We start from the raw sequence: 21,718 nt of genomic DNA, 5'->3' as shown, positions 1-21,718 counted from the left end.
CCAACTATTCTCCACCTACCACATGTCTACAGCTACTCCACTGTTCTAATTTCACCAATAAAAGGTGTTGAATATTATTTCAGTTGCTGTTACATCAAGTAATTTATAACAGTAGTGTGAAGTGCAAGTACTGAAATAATAGTGATTGGTTTTTGTTTTATTTTATTTTAATCATATTTTTTTAAGAATAATTTATATTAAGATATTTTAAAAATTAATATTTTTAAGTATTAATAAAATATCATCACATCAACATATTTTAAATATATGAAATTATTATTATACATCAATCCATATTTAATTTATTCTCTAATTTTAGTATTTTTTTTAAATCAAATAATATAGAAATTTTAAAATTGACACAATTCTTATTATTGAAGATTTAATGTAACATAATTTTTACTTTTAAAAATTATAATATGAAATAAAAAACCAATTTTAAATGAAAAGAAAAAAGAAAAAAATATACTGTTTAGAATTAATTGCACAAAAATAAAAAAATATTAATTTTTGGGAAAAAATAAAATGATTAATAAATTGTAAAAGAAAAAAATATTTATAATTTTAAAAATTAATTTTTTCACTAATTTAACTTAGGCCGAAGAAAATAGTAGATATAAATAAATATATAATAATACTTTATTATCTTTAAAATTTAATCACATGATATTATTTTATTAATACTTAAAAATTATACTTTTTAGAATAATTTTAATATAAGTTATTTCCTTATTTTGTATTATGGGCAAATATGACTTTAGCATATATATATATACAGGGAAAATATAAAAAAAAATTATTTTAAACGTTAAAACTAAGACATGGAAAAGAGCATTTATTAGACGTTGTCCAAAAAAGTAATTGTCCTATTCCATTGCTCACCTCCTTAATTTTGTCGTCTCTAAACTCCTTCAATTTGAATTATAGAACAAAAGAGGCCGAATATATGTATATAATAAAGTAGTATTATTATTTCTTTTTAATAAGGTAATGGTAAATTAGATTTTTTATTTTAATTTTTAATTTTTTCCTTCTGAAAAAATTTAAATCTAACTAAAAATACTAAAAATCAAGAGTAAAAATATGATTTTTCATTCTCCTATTAGAAAAGGATAAGGATAACGTGGAATCACAGTTTTATACTATCCTTTCTCATATATTATATATATTTTCTAGTAAAAAAATCATAATGATCTCTGTATTAAAAATTAGTTTTTATTTGGTCATTTTTATTCAAAAATAGAAAAAATTAGTTTATATATGTTAAATCAAAGTATAAATTAATTTTTTTATAATTATATCTATTTTTACTGTTAAATATTTGTTCATGTACACCAGCATGAGGGAGACTAAGCTCACCACGTACAATTGTTTTGCTATATTGTCGATTACACTATTTTTTAATAGTAAAAATGGATGTAAATTTTAATAGAAATGACTATACAAGAATTAATTTACCAATTTTTTTTATTAATGGAGTAAAATGTAATCTAACTTCTAATAAAAAGGTATTCGGGATACTTTAACTTAATTTTACTCTTCTTTCTCAATATATATATAATCGTATAATATATATTAAGGTATAAGATAAATAGGAAAACATTTATTTGTTTGAAAATACACTATATAATATATATACCTACGTAGACAAGTTTTCTGAAGCTCAAACCATTTAAAGCACATATGCCAACAACCAGGAACACAAGGTTGGAGTTAACCAATTATTCTCCACCTACCACCTTGTCTACAACTGGTGTTGTAGGAAGATATGGTTTGAGCACAATATTAATTCTAAAATATTAATAAATCCATCTCTCCCTCAAATTTGTAAATTAAAAAATGAGGTGATATTTAATATGAATTTATTTTTAGTCAAGTTTTCTTCTTTTCACTCAAGCGGTAGATGTAAAACCTCAAACAACTGCGCCTAAATACGTTAGATACACCAAACCTCCAGTACGTGGTCCCTCTTACAACAATACCGACACGATTAAGACGATTTTCTTCAAAATCTTGGGACATGGGGGTCATAAAATACAGCAAAACAATTCTTCTTCTTTTTTTGTATAGAATTATAAAACCCAACATGTTCCTATTCAATATTGAGACGCAAATAGCTTTATGATTTTCTAAAATGACTTGAATGTTGAAAAAACTTGTTATTGGATTTCATATCGGAGGGAAAATGAAAAACATATGTTCACCCGTATTTTAATGGTGTTTCAATCCTTTCTACTTTTTTGTATTTATCATGCACTTACTGCATCAGAATCATAAAGATGCAAGAGAAAAGGACTTGCACAAAATAAATGTAGACTTGCGTTTTTCATTTGTTCTTCTCACTTGAAGCTAGAAATGAACCATTAGTCAATAATCAAATTTGCATCCTCGATTGCGTCCTCGACTGTGATACTTTTTTTTTTTTTTGGCATTTATTGGTATTTCTTCAATCACCTAATACCGCAAAACCCAGATCCTAGAAAATTCATCTTCAGATTTTTCTAGAAAGTTGCCAACAGGTATTCTATACTCCTCTTCCCTGCCATTTCTTTAATGAAAATTCCATTGCTTATTTCTTTAAGTTAAAGCTTATAATATTTACGTAAGAAAATACATTTTTTTAATTTGCTTACCCTTTCCTGTTTTTCAAGTGAGTTTCCATACATGCACATATAGGAATTCTGAAGTTATTGGTTAATTTTTCTCCGTATGCATCATCCCATTTGATCATTTTGTAGGTGGGATAGTTTGAAAGAAGCTAGTTCTAGACTTTTAAAAGGTTTGTCTTAATGTCAACTTGCTCTTTTGATTACATAATTGAACATATACTCTTATACTATTTCTGGGAAAAATCAAGTGCTTGTTCCATCTTCATAGATTACTTCATTTTATCTTATTTATTTTTGGCTCAGGCAATCTTATTATAACAAGTTTTGAGTTCGCAATGGGATTCTTGGATCTATTAGTTGTGGCATTGGTGCCAATTCTAAAAGTGTTACTGGTAACTGGTGTTGGTTTGTTTCTTGGCATAGAAAAGATCAACCTGTTGGGGCCGGAGGCAAGAGACTACTTGAATAAAGTAAGTAAATCCATTTGGAAAAGCGTTTACGCTAATACCTATATTACCCGAATTCCGAGGTGAGTGTTGATTATGGGTTTCTTTTTCCTTTATACTTACGTTCACTAAGTCTTAAATTCTTGCATTTTAATGTTTTTTTTATTATTATTGGATAAACTTTGATTTATATAATTTTATATCTAAAATTTTAATTTTGATTTATTTTTTATAAATCACTGGCATTGTTATCAATAATTGTACATTTACTCAATGTATACATAAAATTATATTTATCAAATGTGAAAATAATTAAATTTATTTATTTTTCTAAAGATATGTAATTGGATCAAAATCAAATTTTCATATATAAAATCAAATCAAAATTAATTTTTTTATGTATAATTATATTAAATTAAAATTAATGTATGATATTACTAAAGTTCTAAGTTAAAAGACTGTTTTACAACTTCATTTTTTCTTTCCTGATGTACAGATTGTATTCTATGTATTAAGTCCTTGCCTCTTATTCAGCAACTTGGCCGAGACAATCACTTACAAAAGTTTGGTTACCTTGTAATAAATCCAATTCCATTCAGATGATTTATTGGTTTTTTTTTTCTCTACTTGAGGCTAATTTGCTCAATCTGTTTCTTCTTTCTTCAAGATGGTTCATGCCACTCAATGTTCTTCTAACATTTCTCGTTGGCTCAGCTCTTGGTTGGATTCTTGCAAAACTAACTAAAACTCCTAGACACCTTCAAGGAATCGTCATCGGTTGTTGTTCCACAGGTTCGTTTTTCTTTCGAAACCAATGATTAGACTGTGGCTACATAAAACAACAGTCACCTTCCTTTCGTAAGACACAGTTTTCTTGACAGACAAAACTGTGAAGACGATATTCACCCTCCGAAGTGGACAATAACTTGTAATGAGGCGCAGTCCAAAAACTAGTTCCGTTTGTAGCCATTGCTATTGTCAATGAAAGTACATGTATGTTGTATGTGCAGGAAACTTGGGAAACTTGCTTCTCATTGTTTTTCCAGACATATGCGATGAGTCGAATAGTCCATTTTCAAAGTTATCTACTTGCTCTACCGATGCCGAGGCATATGCTTCACTATCCATGGCAGTATGATCTCGGATTCGAATCTTTTCCATTTTTGAGTCGTGCATTCTAGCGATTTCGAATCTTCTTTTTCTGTTATGAAACCTTTCCATTTGTAGGTAGGAGCCATTTTTACTTGGGCATATGCGTATCCTTTGGTGAGCTCTTATGTTATTAAGAATACGGAGCACAGCGCTATCCAGTCCTCCGAACCATCTCCCGACAGTTGCACGGAACCGCTACTATCACCTAGTGATAGCCAAATTTCTGAAGACAACTCGGTGGTACTCGAACTGCCTCTAACTAATATGCAGGACGGAAAAAAGGTTTGCTCCGTTTCTATTTTGAAATTAACTTGCTAACATTAATCGGAGATTTCGTATCGATATCGAGCTCAATTTGTCATGAGGCTCAGCTAGCGGTTGCGAAATTGGTTTCTTTACAGCCATTGAGCCTTAAGAACTGTATTCAATTTATTTATTTTCTTACCATATCATACTGATAGCTGATACATTTATCCCTCAAATCATGAAAATGGTATCAACTTTTCGAGTAGATGTCATTCAAAGAGAAGATTGCTGGGTGTATAAAGTGCATTACGAGTAAGATCGACCTAGAGAAGGTGTTCGTACCATCGACTGTTGCATCGGTATGTAGTTACATCGGTTAACAACATCTGCACCGGTCTCTTTGCATATCTTACCAATCATTATCATATTCTCTCTTCAGATAGCCGGGTTAATCATCGGGATAGTCTCTCCGTTCCGGAAAGTACTGATAGCAGACAATGCACTTCTTCGAGTAATCGATAGTTCAGCAGCTCTGATAGGGCATGTTCTAGTCCATAACTCTTCCGGATTCTAATGCAGGGAACTTGAGATATCTTAAACTAAAAAGGATTTGCAATTCCATTTGATTTACAGGCAGGCAGCCATTCCATCAATGACCTTGATAATGGGGGCAAACCTTTTAAAAGGTTGTTTCAATGTTTTAACTTGTTTTGAAAAGTTTAATAATGTTGGATTTCATGACAAAGAGTAGATCTGCCTTACCTTGCTTGAATTAAAATCTTAAAGAAGAGATGGTATTGTTTTTTGGCAGGTCTACAAAGATCAGAAATGAGTATGGTGGTGATTTTAGGGGTAGTTGCAGTTCGGAACATTTGCTTGCCATTGTTGGGGATCGGTGTTGTTCAAGGTGCACACCATTTGGGCGTGGTTGGATCGGATGCTTTATATCGATTTGTTCTAATGTTTCAATATGCTGTTCCCCCTGCAATCAATGTCGGTAAGATTACCACCTAATACAATCTTCATAATATATATATTTTCTATTTTACCCAATCATATATCCATATTCATATCTAAATCTGTCGATCTGAACCCATACCCAACATGTTTTGATCCAATCTTGAATTCATTTGAAAGCAAGTGCTACATATATATATATATACAGTTTGAGAATTATGATAGTTAATAGGGTCGATGGTCTAATGTAATGAAGTAAATATGCAGGTACAATGACACAACTATTTAAAAGTGGACAAGGTGAAACATCTGTGATTTTGTTATGGTCATATTCTGTAGCTGCCATCTCTCTAACACTTTGGTCAACACTGTACATGTCTCTTGTCTCTAGTTCCTCCACCAAATAAGACTATATAATGCAAGTTAACTGTTGCTTGCATTCCAATTTTTAATTATCGACATTGCTTATATATTTATGAATTTATATCAATATCAAAATTAACTTCATCAATAATAGCATGATGATTTGATATTTTTATCTTTTTACCAAATTCCTAAAACAATTACCATTGCATTCTTACTATTCTAACTTATTTGTTTAATGGATTTTCACTTTCCAAATTACCTTTCAAAAATTAATTTTCTTTACCAAAAAAATGTACAATAACCAAATTTTTGTCCACATAAACTCAATTTTAGATTTGATATTGAATTTGGATTTGAATTGATTCCCATATTTCACTTGATTTTATTTTGAATTTTAAAATTTAAAGTCTATTTGGTGGCTTTGTCTTCTATTTTCGATCTTAGCTTTAATTTTATTTTCAATTTATTTTACTTTTTACTTTTTTATTTTTTAATTGTTGGGCCTACCCACAACTCCTGTAATCACTGCCACTGCAGTGCACCATAGCCACCACCTACACCAACTTATCCAGGCCCTAACCTAGCACATTAGCAACCTCCTCAGCCTAACACTAGCCTAGGCCACCAAGCCCAGCCTACTTGCATCGCCCTAAGCCCCCTTCGACAGTTACCGGCCCTAGAAGGCGATCCCTTCCCCACTTAACCACCCATGCACTGCTAATGTTAGCAGCCTAAGGTGATAATAGGCTTTTTTTTAGAATTTTTAAATGTCCATCATAATTAATCCTTGACAAAACTTCAAAGTTTTTCTCACAGCAATAATTTTTCAAGAAATTTTAAATTATTTTAAATACAAAATATTTATTTTTATATTATAAAATATTAAAATTAATTATATATTAAAAATAATAATTCGATTTTGAGTAACTATAATATTTAAACTTACATTTCATAAATCGTCCAAATACCTTAATTCGGTTCGATTTTCGTTTTGGTCGATTTTTTTTCTCAACGTTATAGCAACCCTTAACCCTGCCTTCAAAGAATACATGCCCCAAAGATGGAGGGATAGCACATGTGACTTATCAGATAATAAAGCAATTGTAAGGGTTTTCTTTCGTGTTACTATGAATAACTACCAAGTTGTTTACTAATAGGACAGAACTCATGGAATAAATAAGATTTTGCAAAGGAATTTCATAGGTTGAATTATGAGGATAACAATGAGTTTTTTTTTTTGAAAATAAGTTTATAAAATTTACTGAGAATTTTACTTGATATTATTTAAGTGTCTTAGAATATGTTCTCTTGTGTAAATTGTTACTATAATATTATCTTCTATTAAAAATATTATGCTTTGATCCATCATAAAATGAATCCCCAATAGATAAATGCTTAAGGTATGATGTTTTAGGCATAACATATGTATCATAGGAAGGAGGATGAGCAATCCAAAGAGAATCTATCACTCTAAGGTTGTGTTTAGTAGTACTTTTTAGAAGCACTTTTGACATTAAAAATACTTTTGAAGCAAAAGGATGTTAAACAAGCAACTTTTAAATGAAATTTTTGGTTTTTTAAAAGCAATTTTCCCAAATAGAGAAGTTAAATGTTTTAGCTTTTCTCTCCCAAAAGCACTTTTAACAGCTTAATTATGTTTTCACCCCTCCAACACATGGTACTTCCCTTCTCTGGTTAATTGCTTAAAAAATTATAATTTATTTTTCATATATTAAAATATTAACAAATTATAATAAATTATTTTCTATATTCTTATTAAAATATCACAATATTAACTAATTTGAATATTATTTAAATGCTTATTTGTTACTTTATAACACCATGTCTAAAATAGATATTTTATTTCTCAAAAGTAAATTTTGACAGCAATACTAAACATTAAATCTTAAACCAAACTTTTTGAAAGTATTTCTCAAAATCATTTTCCCAAAATTTTTAAAAACAATTTTCAAGAGTAATGTTAAACTAGGCCTAAGTGATTGAAGATATTCTTAATTTAGGTTTACTAAAGTTGAGAGAGATTATTTCTCCTAAGTCCAAGAGTTAGCATGAGTTGCAAGGTCCAATATGACTTATCGCATAAGTGTCACTACACTGAACCTTATGCAACAATTTGGAATACATTTTGGAACAAAAATCATATTGCATTGTCAGGTTGGCCTTGAAAGGTTTAATTGATGTCACCTTACAATAACTTAAGTTGTCATAATGGATTGTTAAATCCTACCCTTGAACACTAGATGCGAATTGCTCTTAATTGAATAAATTTATGCGTATTAATGGGTCAAATATAATAAAATGAAGAATGTGAGTTAAGCTTAAGAATACCCTAAGTTTGATTTAATAGATAAAATTTCTAATTTAAGGTTGTAATTGAAATGTTTAATTGTCAAAAGTTAAAACAAATTTATATTTGGTCTAATATATAACGACTTGATTAATGTAGATAAAAATTATCCAAAATAATTTTTTTTTCATTTAACACATAGATTTGATCAAAACTTAATTAATGAAATATCTTATTTCAAATATATAGAGGAGATGGAGCCTATAAGTTATACATGTCCAAAGATATGATGTTAACTCAAATATATGTCATTGTTGTGAAATATTGAGAGTTGAGAAAAGATTTTCCAAAATGGAAATCATATTGGACCTTCTTAAATCAACTGCCATGTTTTTGACACTAGAGATTGGGAATTGTTTCCACTTTCCAATGTCGCAAGCTAGAAGTTGTAGATTACTCAAAAACTAAAATTCTATTACCACATTTGGGTGTTGGATAAATAAATACGAATAAAAATAAATAATAATTTATATTATAATTAAATTAATTTTAAAATTTATAAATAATTTCGTATTAATTTTATAAAGAAGATTATTTCATTTTTACTTGATATAAATAATAATACTTTTATACTAATTTAAAATTTTTTAGTAAATAATTTATTAAAGTATATACATTTTGTAAAATTCTTTTTATTTTTTAATAATGTACGAAAAAAATAATTCTATAAAACATAAATTATTTATGGAATATAAAAGCTTGTTTACCTTACTTAATTAAGAAAATATAGAATCTTATTTTTAGTAAGGAAATTATTGCAAATAAATGTTATCATTTTTTATATTTATGTATAAATAGGTAACACAAGAAGAAGAAGAAGAAGTAGATTTTAAGTGCTTTGATGAGCCATTAAAATTTAAAAGAAATAAATTTACCAAAAAGTAAATAAGAAAAGAAAAGAGAAACTATTATATTAAGTACAAATTAGTTGAGTATTTTATAAATGATTTGTAATAAAGAAAAAGAATAGAAAAGTTAAGGCTGTATGTATTGAAAAGAGGAGTAGGGAGTTATTATTAAGGGCAAACCTCTGATTAAAAGAAATACATCACTTCTTTCACAAACATAGCCACCCACTTTGTGAGTTCCGGATTTAAAGAATTAAGAATCATTCCCTACTTTTATCATGCTCATTACAATTCAATCAATAATTATCCAACGCAATCCCACGTCTAGAGTTAAATTAAATTGATGTTTACACCAAAATTCAAACTTATTTACAATCTTATATTTATATTATATTCTAAAAACACATAAGTTTTAATAAACAAATCATTTTTAATTAATATTTGGACGATGAATGTACGAACCAGATTTGTTGAAGCATCATTTTTTCATTGGTGGCCGGCAAATTTGGTGTTTTCTTCTTTCTTTCTACTTTTAAATGCACTCATAACATAGTGAAGCATTTTAGACACTCCACCAAACCACTAAAACTGGATTTGTGTATTCCTAAAGATATAGAATGAATCACGTTATGCAATTTGCTATCCAGATAATCAACAACAAAAAATAAAGAGTTTTAGCTAGAGGTGTTTAAATATATTTATAGGTTCTTTATTTTAAAAACTATATTTATAGATTTATATTATGCTCCAGTAACTTTTCCTAATGCATCATATTTTTTGTATCATGTTGATATTTGTTATGCACTTTTAAAAGAAACCCTAAATCTACCCAAATACTTAAAAAGAGATACCACCCGTCCCCTTAGGAAGGTAATACCTACCTATGCATGGACAATTTCAGTTATCTACCATAAGAAACTAACAAACCAATAAGATAAACAAAGATAACTATGGGTATCACTCAACCAAAACCAAAATTTGTTCGGATTTAGTGCTTTTGGTGTAGTTTTTCAATATATACACTTGTAATTTTTCGAATAGATTGATTTAATATAATTTCATCGTTTACATTAATAATGTTTGTATTTGTCCTCAATGGTCTTTGCACGTAAAGAAAATGTATAAGCAAATATTAGCTCATTGATTACCTATCATTTAATTAATATTAAGTTGCATTATGTAGGCAGATCATTATGCGAGAAGACAACTTATATTACTAGGTTATCTAAATGGTCCATAGTTTGATGAATCGAAATTGAGCAAATGGATTAAAAGATTATTATATCATCTATTAAGTCCAAATCGGGAGATACCATGCCTTGGGTATGGAGCAAACGACTCCTGGAAGATAAAGAAATAGATGTGATTGTCTAGACTAACAATACATTAGACAAGAACCAAGTAAAATAAATCCTACATTTGTTTATGGATTTATTCACTTATGACTTTCATAGTGTGGCTTATTTCAATCTTGTATAAGTCACGGACTATGTGTGTGTAACTCGTATATTTTGATGTATTAAAAGTCTAAGTTCAATTAGTAATAGAGTTGAAAGTTGGTATATTGGGTATACAACTTCTGCATGACATAGTTTCACTTACAATAATGGAATTCATATCCTAATAAATGGTAAATAATATCCTTTCATTGACATTACATGATAAATGGAAAAGTAACATGACCATAAGTCAATTTTCTAGGACGGATTATTTAATTACTATCTATTCGTAATTGACTTTTTCATGAAGGAAGTTGTAACCATTATCATGAGATAAAATAGGATCATATTGGGTAAACGGATTTAAACCAAAGAGATTAAGGATATCCTATAAGGTAACACATAAGACAAAGTCATTGGGCAAGCACTTGATTAGTTACTTTCGTAATGGTATTTAAATAAGGAGACCATAGTCATGGTACTTTAGTGGAATTACTCCATAACTAAATACTGTTGTAATTAATAGATGAAAAGTCGAAATTTAATTACAAATTATTTGATCCCTAATTATATATGTCCAATCAATCCCATCACTAGCTCGGTACAACCTTGATAGTTTGCATTTGAATTGATGAGATGGATAAATGAAAACAACGAATTAGAGAAATATATCGCATAGATTACTATCCGTAGTGAATGCGTTTTCTCGCTATGAGAAAGAGGTGAATTAGAGAGAAAATTAATTTCTTCAAATTATTATTTAATTGATTGTGATTAAATATTTATTCAATCACGCCTTTTTTTCTTCATATGGTAAAATTACACTTTTAATCCTCAAGCTTTCATAAAGTCTTAATTTAATCCTTACTAAAATTTCACTATTCATACTTTCTTTTCTTGGTATCTACATTAGCTATACATTATTATTTTATTAATAATTCTTACTTTCTCATAAATTTTATTATTTAAATATTATTATTAATGGCATTGGGATTTTTTTGGTATACACATACACCTAGAAATGTAAGTCAATTGAGAGGATTTTTTGTCTTAACTAGTTATTACAGAAGGCTTATAAAGAATTATGGTAGTATTTGTAAGCTTAGTATTTGTAAGCTTTTGACATTGATATTAAAGAAAATCAATTTGATTATGGTCTAAATGTAAAAAAAAAACATTTCTTAAGTCAAATAAATCTATGGTTAGTCCTCCAAAATTGACCTTACCAAATTTTATTGAAAATTTCATCACTGGGATAGATGCCTCAAAAGTGGGAATTGGAACATTTTTTATGCAGAAAGGACATTTCATAACATTTATCATCAAAGCAATATCAATTAGGCATCAAACATTGTCCTTGTATGTAAAAGAACTCTATGCCATAGTTTATGTAGTCAATAAATGGCATCCATATCTAATTGGTAGACACTTTACCATTAGAACATATCATCAAAGACTTAACCACCTATTGTAGCAAAGGATTACATCATCTACTCAACGTTGTTCGCTAACCACACTTATAGGTTATGAATATGATATTTGCTACAAAAAAAAGTAAGGAGAATGTAGCATGAGATGCCCTTCCTAAAGTCTAATCTCAGGAGCTACTGGCAATAGTCGTTTCTAATGTCTTTATCGATTTGATGGGAGAGATACTGGAAAGTTGGTCAAATGACCTTACACTCAGGTAGCTAAAAACATCGTTGAATCAAGGTTATTCAACTCATTCACTTTATACATGGTGAAAGGATCAGTTAAAAATGAAGGGTTAATTAATGATTAGTAATGATAGTGGACTGAGAACTAAAATCTTATAGTTGTTCCATGATAGTGTTGCAAGAGGCCATTGTGGCACTATAATAAAACATCCCTAAGACGACACTTTTGGGCCGACACTTTCCTAGGTGTCGGGATAGACTTGTCAACATACGCTTTGGTCAACTCTTTGTATAAGGGTCGGGATATGCATGCCTAAGGCAACGCTTAAATAAGAGTCAAATTTGTCCAACACTATGCCGACTTTTGTTATACCTTTCTCAACTATATAAAAGTGTTGTCATATGAAAAGCCTAAGACAACTCTTTTTGGACTACGCCGACCCTTTTTTGTGTTGTTTAAATTTGTACCTTTAAGCAACTTTTTTGGGTGTTGGCAAAATCTAATCATATCTCGATTTTTTAGAAAGAGTTGGGAAAATGTTAACCTATCCCAACTTTTATTATTCGTTGGCAAATATTTTATCTAACCCAACCATTTTTGTGTTGCCTTTGACTGCTCATGATTTATCCCAACCTTTTTTTTTCATACTTGCATTATTTATTATCGTTTTGTCCAAAATTGGGAAGATTTGAACAAATAAAGTTCAAAATATGAGCTTAAACAAAAAATACAAATCGAATTTAAAAATGAGCTATGGGAGTTTCCAAATCTAAGCTCAATTTGGTCCAAATATAATAATCATAATACTATATATTTAATATTTATCCTACTTGATATTAAGAATTAAACACAAATATCATAGTTTCAAAAGAAAGGTTTCTGTAATACTCCCAAAGCTGAAATGATTGGCATGAACTATATGTTTATTCAATAAGTTAAATATGTTTTCTAATACGCCCTTATTTGGAAGTACTATTACACAAATAAACATGTTATGAGTTATTAGCCCAAATCCCAACAGTGTTCTGAATATCAATGGGCTTAGCACTCCAAAAATTAGAATTCACATGATGAAAAAAGAAACAAAATGGGTGGTCGAGGCTTGAAAACCAAAGAAGAGGAAGGCTTTGAGTAATCAAAATTCCACTTAGCAAAGAGAATCCCTTTGAGTATTCAAAGAAGGAGAAGGCTTTACACTGAAAAGTGTGTGTTATGGAGGTAAAAATAATTTTCTTAAACTCCGTATATATGAGTTATTTTTTTATGTCCATGGTTTGTGGGAATTTTCATTTAGTTATATCGAACTTGACTTTGTGCTACTCGTCAAATATGGTATATGTGCATTCTTTTTCTTGTCAAGTACACAATCTTATTATTGGTTTGTGTGGATCTCCATTGGATGAGTTCTTAGTTTGAAGTTGGGCATTTGCTTTATATATACTCGATGAAATGTCTAAATGGTATTTGCAAGTTTAAATAGTTGGGTTGTTGTCTTGTATGTTGCTGATGAAATGTCTAAGTGAGTATCTGCGATTTTAAATACTCATGTTATTTCATATTAATTACTTTAAATTAATTACTTTAACAGGTGGTGGATAAAAGTTGGATGCTTACTCCGAGATTTAATGCCAATCACCTGGCTGGAATAGAAAGATTTCTATCATTGGCAATTGGAATATCACTCTTTAACAGAAAAATATATTGTCTATGCCATCGTTGCAATAATAGGATATTGCATGAGCCACATATTGTGGATGGCATCTTCATCTTCATGGTATAATAAAATAATACAAGCATTGGTTTTTTCATGGAGAATCCATTGAAAGGACATTGGTGCAAACCAGCCGAAAGGACATTGTCACAAGACAATGAAGCTTATATAAGAGATCTCATAACGGATGCTCTAGGTATCAACATCCCAGCTCCTAATGAGAGTTTTGATGGAGTTTCAATTGATTTTCAAAATAATGTTCAAGAGTATGATGCTAATGAGGCCCAAAAGACTACGAAGAAAAAAACTATTTTTCTAGATGATTGCGATATTCCGCTCAATTCCAGTTGTATCAAGTTCTCATGCGTCTTATTCATACTTCGACTTTACCACTTCAAAGCACTTTTTGGATGGTCAACAAAATTTTTTACATGCTTATTGGAGTTTTTAAATGAGGCATTTCCAAATGGAAGCATAATCCCGACTACATACTATGAAGCAAAGAAAAAGATTTCTGCACTAAATCTTGGGTATGTTAAGATTGATGAATGCCCGAATGATTATATGTTATACTTGGGTAACGCTAGTAAAAAGGTTAGTTGTGATGTGTGTAAAAGCTCAAAGTGGCAGTTTTCTAAAGAGTTGGATGTAGATAAACAAGTTAATGGTATTTTTCGTCACCCGAAGCTTGCCAAGGTTTTACGGTACCTTCCATTGATTCCCAGACTTAAAAGATTGTTTTAATCCTCCAAGACATTACAATCCATGATATGGCATAAAGAAAGACAAACCAAAGATGGTATAATGAGACATCCAATCGATGGTTCTACTTAGGATGCGTTTGATAAAAGGTTTCCTGATTTTGCAGCTGATCCTTACAATGTTAGGCTAGGTTTGGCTAGCGATGGATTCAATCCACTCTAAACAATGAGTACAAGTCACAGTTAGGGGTGAGCATTCGATCGAATCGAATCGAATCGAATCGAAAATTTTCGAGTTAAACGAGTTTTCGAATCTCATTTTATCATCCTAACTTTATTTGAAGTTTTCTCGAATCGAGTCGAGTGAGATGGAATTTGAATCGAATCTAATCGAATATATTTGTTCAAGTTAAATTTTAAAAAATAATTTTGGGTCCTTGTAACCACTGTCACCCATCGTAATAAAATTTGTCCACCTTAATCAAATTTTTTATTAACTTTCATCACCTCATAATTTATTTATTAATTTTATATATACTGGTTAACTTCTTTGCTTGCTTAGTTGTTTCAATTATCTTCAGATTCTTGTTACCTTGTATTTTGGAATTAAAAAATATATTAAATGTAAAAATATGATTTTTTAATAAAAGTTATTTTAAAAATAAAATGTGAAATTGATACTAATATAAAATTTTAACACGAATATTTTATGGCATAATTAATAATTCAATTTTAATATAAATATTTAATATGACTAAACAATTCAATAATATAAATAATATAAAATGTGAAATTTAATTTAATAATATAAATAGTAGATATAAATAAAATTATTACTATTTATGTTTAGTGATTTTTTTGGATAATTTTGATTTTTTATTTGAGAGTAAAGGGTGAGAAGTAAAAGTTTAGGGGGAAAATAAAAAAGTTTTGGGGAATAAAAGTTTGAGGGAAAGTAAATAGGGGGAGTAAAATTTTGGAGGGAAAATAATAAAAAAATTTTGGAGGGGGAGGGTTTAGGGTAGATGGGAGGTGGGATTGGAAGGGAATAAAAGTTTCAGGGGAAAAGTGGGAGGGAGTAAAAATTTTGGGGGAAAATAAACAGTTTTGAGGGTTTTTGGGAGTAAAATTTTGAGAAAAAGTAAATGGGAGAGTAAATTTTTGGTGGGAAATGGATTTTGGGTAGATTGGGGGGTTGGGAGGGGAGGGGACTAAAAGTTTTGGGGGGAAAGTGAGAAGGAGTAAAAGTTTTGAGGGAAAAGTAAAAAGATTTGGGAGTTTGGGGTAAAAATGTAAAATATTATAGTTTGATATTCAAATTATTCGAGTTATTCAAATTCGAAAACTCAACTCGATTCGAACTTGAAATTTGAAAAAAAATTCGAGTTGATTCGAATAACTCGATTTGTTTAACTCGAAATTTGAATTTTTTTTCGATTTTTTCGAGTCGAATTGAGTTTTGCTCACCCCTAGTCACAGTACATGCCCCGTGCTTCTTATTCCTTATAATTCAGAACCTTAGGCATGTATGAAGTAATCATCGATAATATCATCAATGATTATCCTTGGTGAGAAAGGACCCGATAACGACATTGATGTTTGTATACAACCTTTAATTGATGAGTTAAAGCAATTGTGGACAGGAGTTGATGCTTTTGATGCATCAACTTCTGAATCTTTCATTTTACAGGCTTATCTTCTTTGGACGATTAATGATTTCTCAGCTTACGCTAATCTTTTAGGGTAGAGTACAAAAGGTTGTTGCTTACTCAAAATGTGCTGAAAAAACTCAATCCCAATAGCTACGGTATGGTCAGAAGTTTTGTTATATCAGTCATCATCGATGGTTATTGGCTGAACACCCATTTCAAGAACTGAGTCATAAATTCGATGGCACTATAGAGTGTAGGGTAACTCCTATACCACGATCCATGGAAGATATCTTAAGGAAAGTTGAATGTATCAATTTCATTTATGGAAAATCCCGAAAGAGGGATAGAGAAGAACTTGATAAATGATCAGTAAAAATCGATGTAGATGAGGGGTATGATTTGTCTAACGACTTTGAAAATTTGACAGTAGAAGGAGATGAAGCAAATCTCATAAATCAAGACGAGGCTTTATGAAAGAAAAGGAGCATATTTTTCGACTTGCCTTATTGGCATTACAATCTTCTTTAACATAACTTGGATGCCATGCCCATCGAGAATAAACTTAACTTTTCTATTTCTCTAATATTTTTTTCATCAATTTTAACAACAGGCACAATTAGAAAAGGCAAAAGCATCCCGAACAAAGGTGCCTTATGCACACACCGCTGGTAACACAAGATATGCGACCCTCAATGCAAAATTTATAAGTATTACATATTAATCAATATGTAACCTATCTTAATTGTTCTGCGCTCATTGGTGAATATTGTTAACAACTATTGTTTTGTTGTATGATAGGCTGAAAAGGAAGGCTGTGAACCCTCGCGTTTGGAGCAATTTAGATTCCAACATTTGCGAAAAGATGGGAGTGACAAATTGAGTAGAGAGGCTGCAAAACAAGTTTATGTAAGAAACATTTTGTATTATTTATTTCTTTTATTTTATTTTGACATCAGCTTTACTATTTTTCAAAATAAATTTTTCTAATGAAAGAGAACTATAAGATGAAGCATGCAAGAGGGTGTTACAAAATGTTAGTTTCTTATTTAATATCTTCATTGTTTGCTCAACCAATAATGAATGGTTGTACTGATAAAAATTGTTGATTTAGCTTCAATTTATGGTTCTTAGGCTATTATTAAAATATTCTTCCCACGTGTTCATGTTGTTTCTCATCTAACTCATATAAATAGAAAATGTACATTGTTATTTTTGCAGTTAAATTTTAGACTAGAAGACTTGATGATAAGGCCTTCAATTCGGATGATGATGAATGAAGCTTGTTGCATATTATGTTTGTATATGTATATATGTCATGGGAAACAGGTTGACAACATGTTGGGCAATGTTTTCATTGAATGCAGTTACTAAGTGATGTAATGGACAACAAGCTGACAACATGTTGCCAATGTGTTGACTGCTTCTATTAAGATTTTGTATATAAACTATGTCAAAACCACTTTTATATTTGAAAACAGAATTCAATTTTTAAAAAATGAAAATGGAGTCGCCATCGACCTTTATTTGAGGTGTCGCCGGACCACCTTGAAAATAATTATAGGTCTACAAACTTTAAGAAAATAGGTTCGGGAGTCGGTTACGCACGAGGAAGGGTTAGCACCCTCGTAACGCTCTATTTTGGTACCGAATTGATTGTTTATTAATGTCTTAGTGTTAAAATTTTGAAAAGGTTTTAAAATATGATGCTTTTAACTTTGAATGAATTGAATTAAATGATAAGACACTCTTATTTCAAAGAAATAAAATGTCACACCCAGTGGGTTAGGGCGCAACATTATTAATCTTCAAAATTAAGTTTATCTTTTGACTTTTTTAAAACCTATGCATTTAGAGAAGGATATCTGATTATTTGGGTCAAATGAAAAATCAAAACCCAGTAAGTTAGGGTTCAATTTCACAAAATTCTTAAATATCGAATATTGCCTTCATTTTTATTTATTATATTATTTTTTAGAAAAAATCTCCATCTCGAGAAAACTACACGTCATATCCAATTTGTTAGGACATAATGTATCGAATTACCGAGAATGAGCTTTTTATTTATGTGTTTGAATTAAAGAACATTCTCGATTATTTAGACTCAACAAGGAAAATTGGAACCCAATATGTTAGGGCTCAATTCTTTCGAAGATCCCAAATACCGAACATTGCGTTATCTTGAAAGTTTTTGAATAAATTGGTTTTGATACTTAAATGGATCATAATTTTTAAAACAAATGTAGTATGATGGAATAATAATGTATAAGTAAAGAGGATGATGTGTAATCCAAATGTGCACTAAGCAATAATAAACAAGCAATAGATAAATTCTAACAAGAGTAGCAACAATAATTTTAATCACATTATACAAATTCCAATATTGATGTTCAAAAAGTAAAAGATACACCAAGATAAAAAAAAAATATGTCCTATGCATAAAATTTTTAAAATAAAAATATATAAGAATATTCAAAAGTAAATTTTAAAACAAAATAAAAATAAAACATCAAAATATATATAAATTATATCAAATTTTCATAAAAAATATATTTTTTTAATAAATGATGAATTAAATGATAATATGTCAAGTTTGAAAAGAAAAGTGTATAATGGATTTTTAAAGAATAATGTATGATAATTTTAAAACATGTTAACAGTAATTTAAAATAATAGTATATTACATCTTAAAATCATATTAATAATAAGTTTAAAAACAATGTCAAGCTAAATATTAAAATAATACTAGATTTTTTTTAAAAAATATCTATAAAAATGAGAACCAATTAAATTTAAAATTAACCTACTAAAAGCTAAATTAGGATTGAAATATAATTTAAAGAAGGAAAAAAATAAAAATAACAAAATTATGGATCAAAGATGAAATTGTAATCAAAACGAAATTAAAAGGGTTATAAACAGAAATAAAAAATAGAGGCTAAATTTGTAATTGACTTAAAAATGAGGGACCAAAACAGCAATTAAGCACACAAATCCAGGTACTCAGATCCAATCGTTGAAAACGACATTGCTAAACTGAGGACTTAAATGAAATCGAAGTTAAATACACAGTAAAAATTAAAAAAATGCAAGAAAACTGAATTGAAACAACACCAAATATAGAGGTGCTTATTTCGCAAATAGACCATTGAGCAAAATGCACAGATCCTGCCCCGGCTCGAGTCACCACGCGGATTATAGACCTTTAAACGGCGTCGTCTCAAGGCCACTGCCAAAGGCTTTAAACGATGTCGTTTCTATCGCCATATAAAAGCTAAATTAAACCCCAAAACCAGCAGATCTTTGATTGTTTTTTTTAAAAAACCTACATACTATCTAGCGTCGCTCCGATCTTTGGCATCCCAGCCCGATCTCCAATAACAACGAAGAGGATGAGGATTCGGCTTCGTAACAAAGGTAAAATCCTTAACTCTTCTTTTGTTTCCCTTTCTCAAACAGTAAATAAAAAGAAAAAGAAATCGAAGAATCGGAAAATGAAAAAAATCAAGAGAAAACAAACTCAAAATCACCTTCAAAGCGTGATTTCCTTTTTCTTTTTCTTGATTCTTTTCTCTATTTCAGTGTGCGTAATCATTTACAGTATTCGAATTGGATTTTTATAGCCAAAATTACAAAATAAACAATAAAAATAAATACAAAAATCTAATCTGTTATTCTTTCGCCCTTTTCTGTTATTCTTCCTTTTGATGCTGCTTGTGTGTGTATTTTGCAGGTACTCAGCCAGCCTGGAGCAACGGATGGAGGCGCACACGCGCGGAGGTGCAGCAAGCACTGGGAGGGCTGTGATTTTCCTACTGTGGCGACTGAAGGGTTTCAGAAACCCTAGGGGTTTCTGGAATACTCCTTCAAAATGGGCTAATTGGGCTTAGGTATTGGGTTTGTAAAATTTGGGCTTAGTGGGTTTGATGGGTTTATTCGGGTTTTTGGGCAGTTTAGGTATTTGGGTTTTGTTTTTTATTAGGCTATTGTAATTGGACTTTAATGGACTAAATTTTATTCATTATTTTATCTATTCGTTTTTTGTAATGTATGTGGGTTGGGCATAAATTGGGTATTACAAACTAATAATTGCATTATTCAATGGTAATTTTGTATTAATATGATCAGTTTATGTGAATTAACTGTTCAATTAATATAATCTCAAACTTGTCCAAACCCAACACATACAAAGTTACTCATATTTCGCCAAAATAGGCTCTTCAAAAGTCGGGAAAAATTGTAAAAAAAACATAGGAACTGAACCAACTATGTAAGGTGTTGGCGCAAACAAGGTTTATCCTAACCTTTTTAAGGTTGTCTTAAATGCTTCCATCCTAACCTTTTTAACGTTGGCATAGAATGGTCTATTCCAACATTTTTTTATTCGATTTTTGCATCTAGTACAACCTTTATAAAACTAGCGTAGCACGATCTAACCTGACGTCTTGGTTGACATTGAATCAACCTTTCTTATGTCGACATAAACGTACAGTAACTTGAGTTTTTAAGGTTGGCTTTGGTTGGCACATGTGCCAACTCTTTAAAAGTCGGACCAAGTGCAACCTAACTCTTTAAGTCACATTTTTAAGTTGCATTTGACAGGGGGCATGAGCCAACTCTTTAAAAGTCGACATATGAATGCTTTATTTTGACTTTTTTTGGGGTCGCCTATTTACTCCTATCCCAACCTTTTTTAAAGGTCAACCTTAACTAGGCTTTACCAACCCTTGAATAAAGGTCGACCTAAGTTGAATTATGCTGATGCTTTTTTCAAAACCGTCATAGCACCTATAACAATGATGCTAACAACGACGTTTTCAAAAGGCGTGAGAATCGCCGAGAGTGCCTATGCCAACCTCATTTGCATCGTCCTAAGTAAAAAAAAAGTGTCACCATAGGGCCTGTTTCGTTGTAGTGTGGTATGCTAGTTATTATTAAAAGTCTTTCAAAGGTGATTTTCCGAAAATAAATATAGAAGGATGTGAGCAAGTTTATCAAGCCTTGTGATATTCGTCAAAGGTTCAAATTTGACAACTCACATTTACTAAAATTGTTACAAACCTTGTCAATACATGATGAAGCTTAATCTCGTGTTAGCATGGATTTTGTAGAAAGTCTCCTTAGGGAAGAATGCAATTTTAGAGATAATGGATAAGCTAACAAAATATGGCCAACTTACTAGGTTGAATTACCCCTATATTACTATTGATGTGGCTTATACTTATATAAACAATGTCATTAAACTGCGCAGATTGCCTACTAACATGTTAAGTGATAGAGATGATATCTTTACAAGCAACTTTTGGTAAGACATTTTTAATATTCAAAGGATTACATTACATCTCTCAACTGTCTATCATCTTGAAACTAGTGGGTAAAAATATGTTGTAAATAGATGCTTAGAGGTTTATTGATATGCATGGCTAGGAATCATCCTAAAACTAAGTGTAAATGGCCCTCATTAACATAATGGTGGTACAATACCAACTACCATTCAGATACTGAGCTCACTCCTTTCAAAGGCATGTATAGATATGCACCTCCATTACATATGCTCTATGGTTCTA

At 30.2% G+C, this 21,718-nt stretch overlaps 1 protein-coding gene across 2 annotated transcripts; it reads left to right on the top strand.

Annotated features, from left to right (window-relative positions):
- The first annotated feature begins 2,044 nt into the window (after nucleotides 1-2,044).
- Nucleotides 2,045-5,917, top strand: LOC107904341 (protein PIN-LIKES 3). 2 transcript variants are annotated; one of them, XM_016830678.2, is made up of 12 exons: nucleotides 2,045-2,519; nucleotides 2,739-2,779; nucleotides 2,913-3,079; nucleotides 3,552-3,631; nucleotides 3,723-3,847; nucleotides 4,066-4,187; nucleotides 4,283-4,489; nucleotides 4,720-4,812; nucleotides 4,893-4,993; nucleotides 5,087-5,139; nucleotides 5,265-5,450; nucleotides 5,678-5,917. In XM_016830678.2, exons 3-12 carry the CDS (start codon nucleotides 2,945-2,947, stop codon nucleotides 5,815-5,817), a joined length of 1,242 nt encoding a protein of 413 aa, XP_016686167.2. In that variant the 5' UTR covers nucleotides 2,045-2,519; nucleotides 2,739-2,779; nucleotides 2,913-2,944; the 3' UTR covers nucleotides 5,818-5,917. The 2 variants fall into 2 exon arrangements, with proteins under 2 accessions (XP_016686167.2, XP_040950600.1); XM_041094666.1 differs by lacking the exons at nucleotides 2,045-2,519; nucleotides 2,739-2,779; nucleotides 3,552-3,631 and having other exon boundaries at nucleotides 2,953-3,079.
- The last annotated feature ends 15,801 nt before the right edge of the window (nucleotides 5,918-21,718 follow it).

Source organism: Gossypium hirsutum, chromosome D05 (genome assembly GCF_007990345.1).
Source record: "Gossypium hirsutum isolate 1008001.06 chromosome D05, Gossypium_hirsutum_v2.1, whole genome shotgun sequence".
NCBI classification, from domain to species: domain Eukaryota; kingdom Viridiplantae; phylum Streptophyta; class Magnoliopsida; order Malvales; family Malvaceae; genus Gossypium; species Gossypium hirsutum.
Note: the sequence above shows the minus strand (reverse complement) of the source record. Positions and strands in the feature narration are given on the sequence as shown.

What these genes read in the sequence shown, in the direction of transcription:
- LOC107904341 (XM_016830678.2), top strand. Translation starts at nt 2,945, where the DNA reads ATGGGATTCTTGGATCTATTAGTTGTGGCATTGGTGCCAATTCTAAAA. An exon ending in CATCGGTTGTTGTTCCACAG is followed by an intron (nt 3,848 to 4,065) that starts GTTCGTTTTTCT and finishes TTGTATGTGCAG; the next exon opens with GAAACTTGGGAAACTTGCTT. An exon ending in ATATGCAGGACGGAAAAAAG is followed by an intron (nt 4,490 to 4,719) that starts GTTTGCTCCGTT and finishes CTTTTCGAGTAG; the next exon opens with ATGTCATTCAAAGAGAAGAT.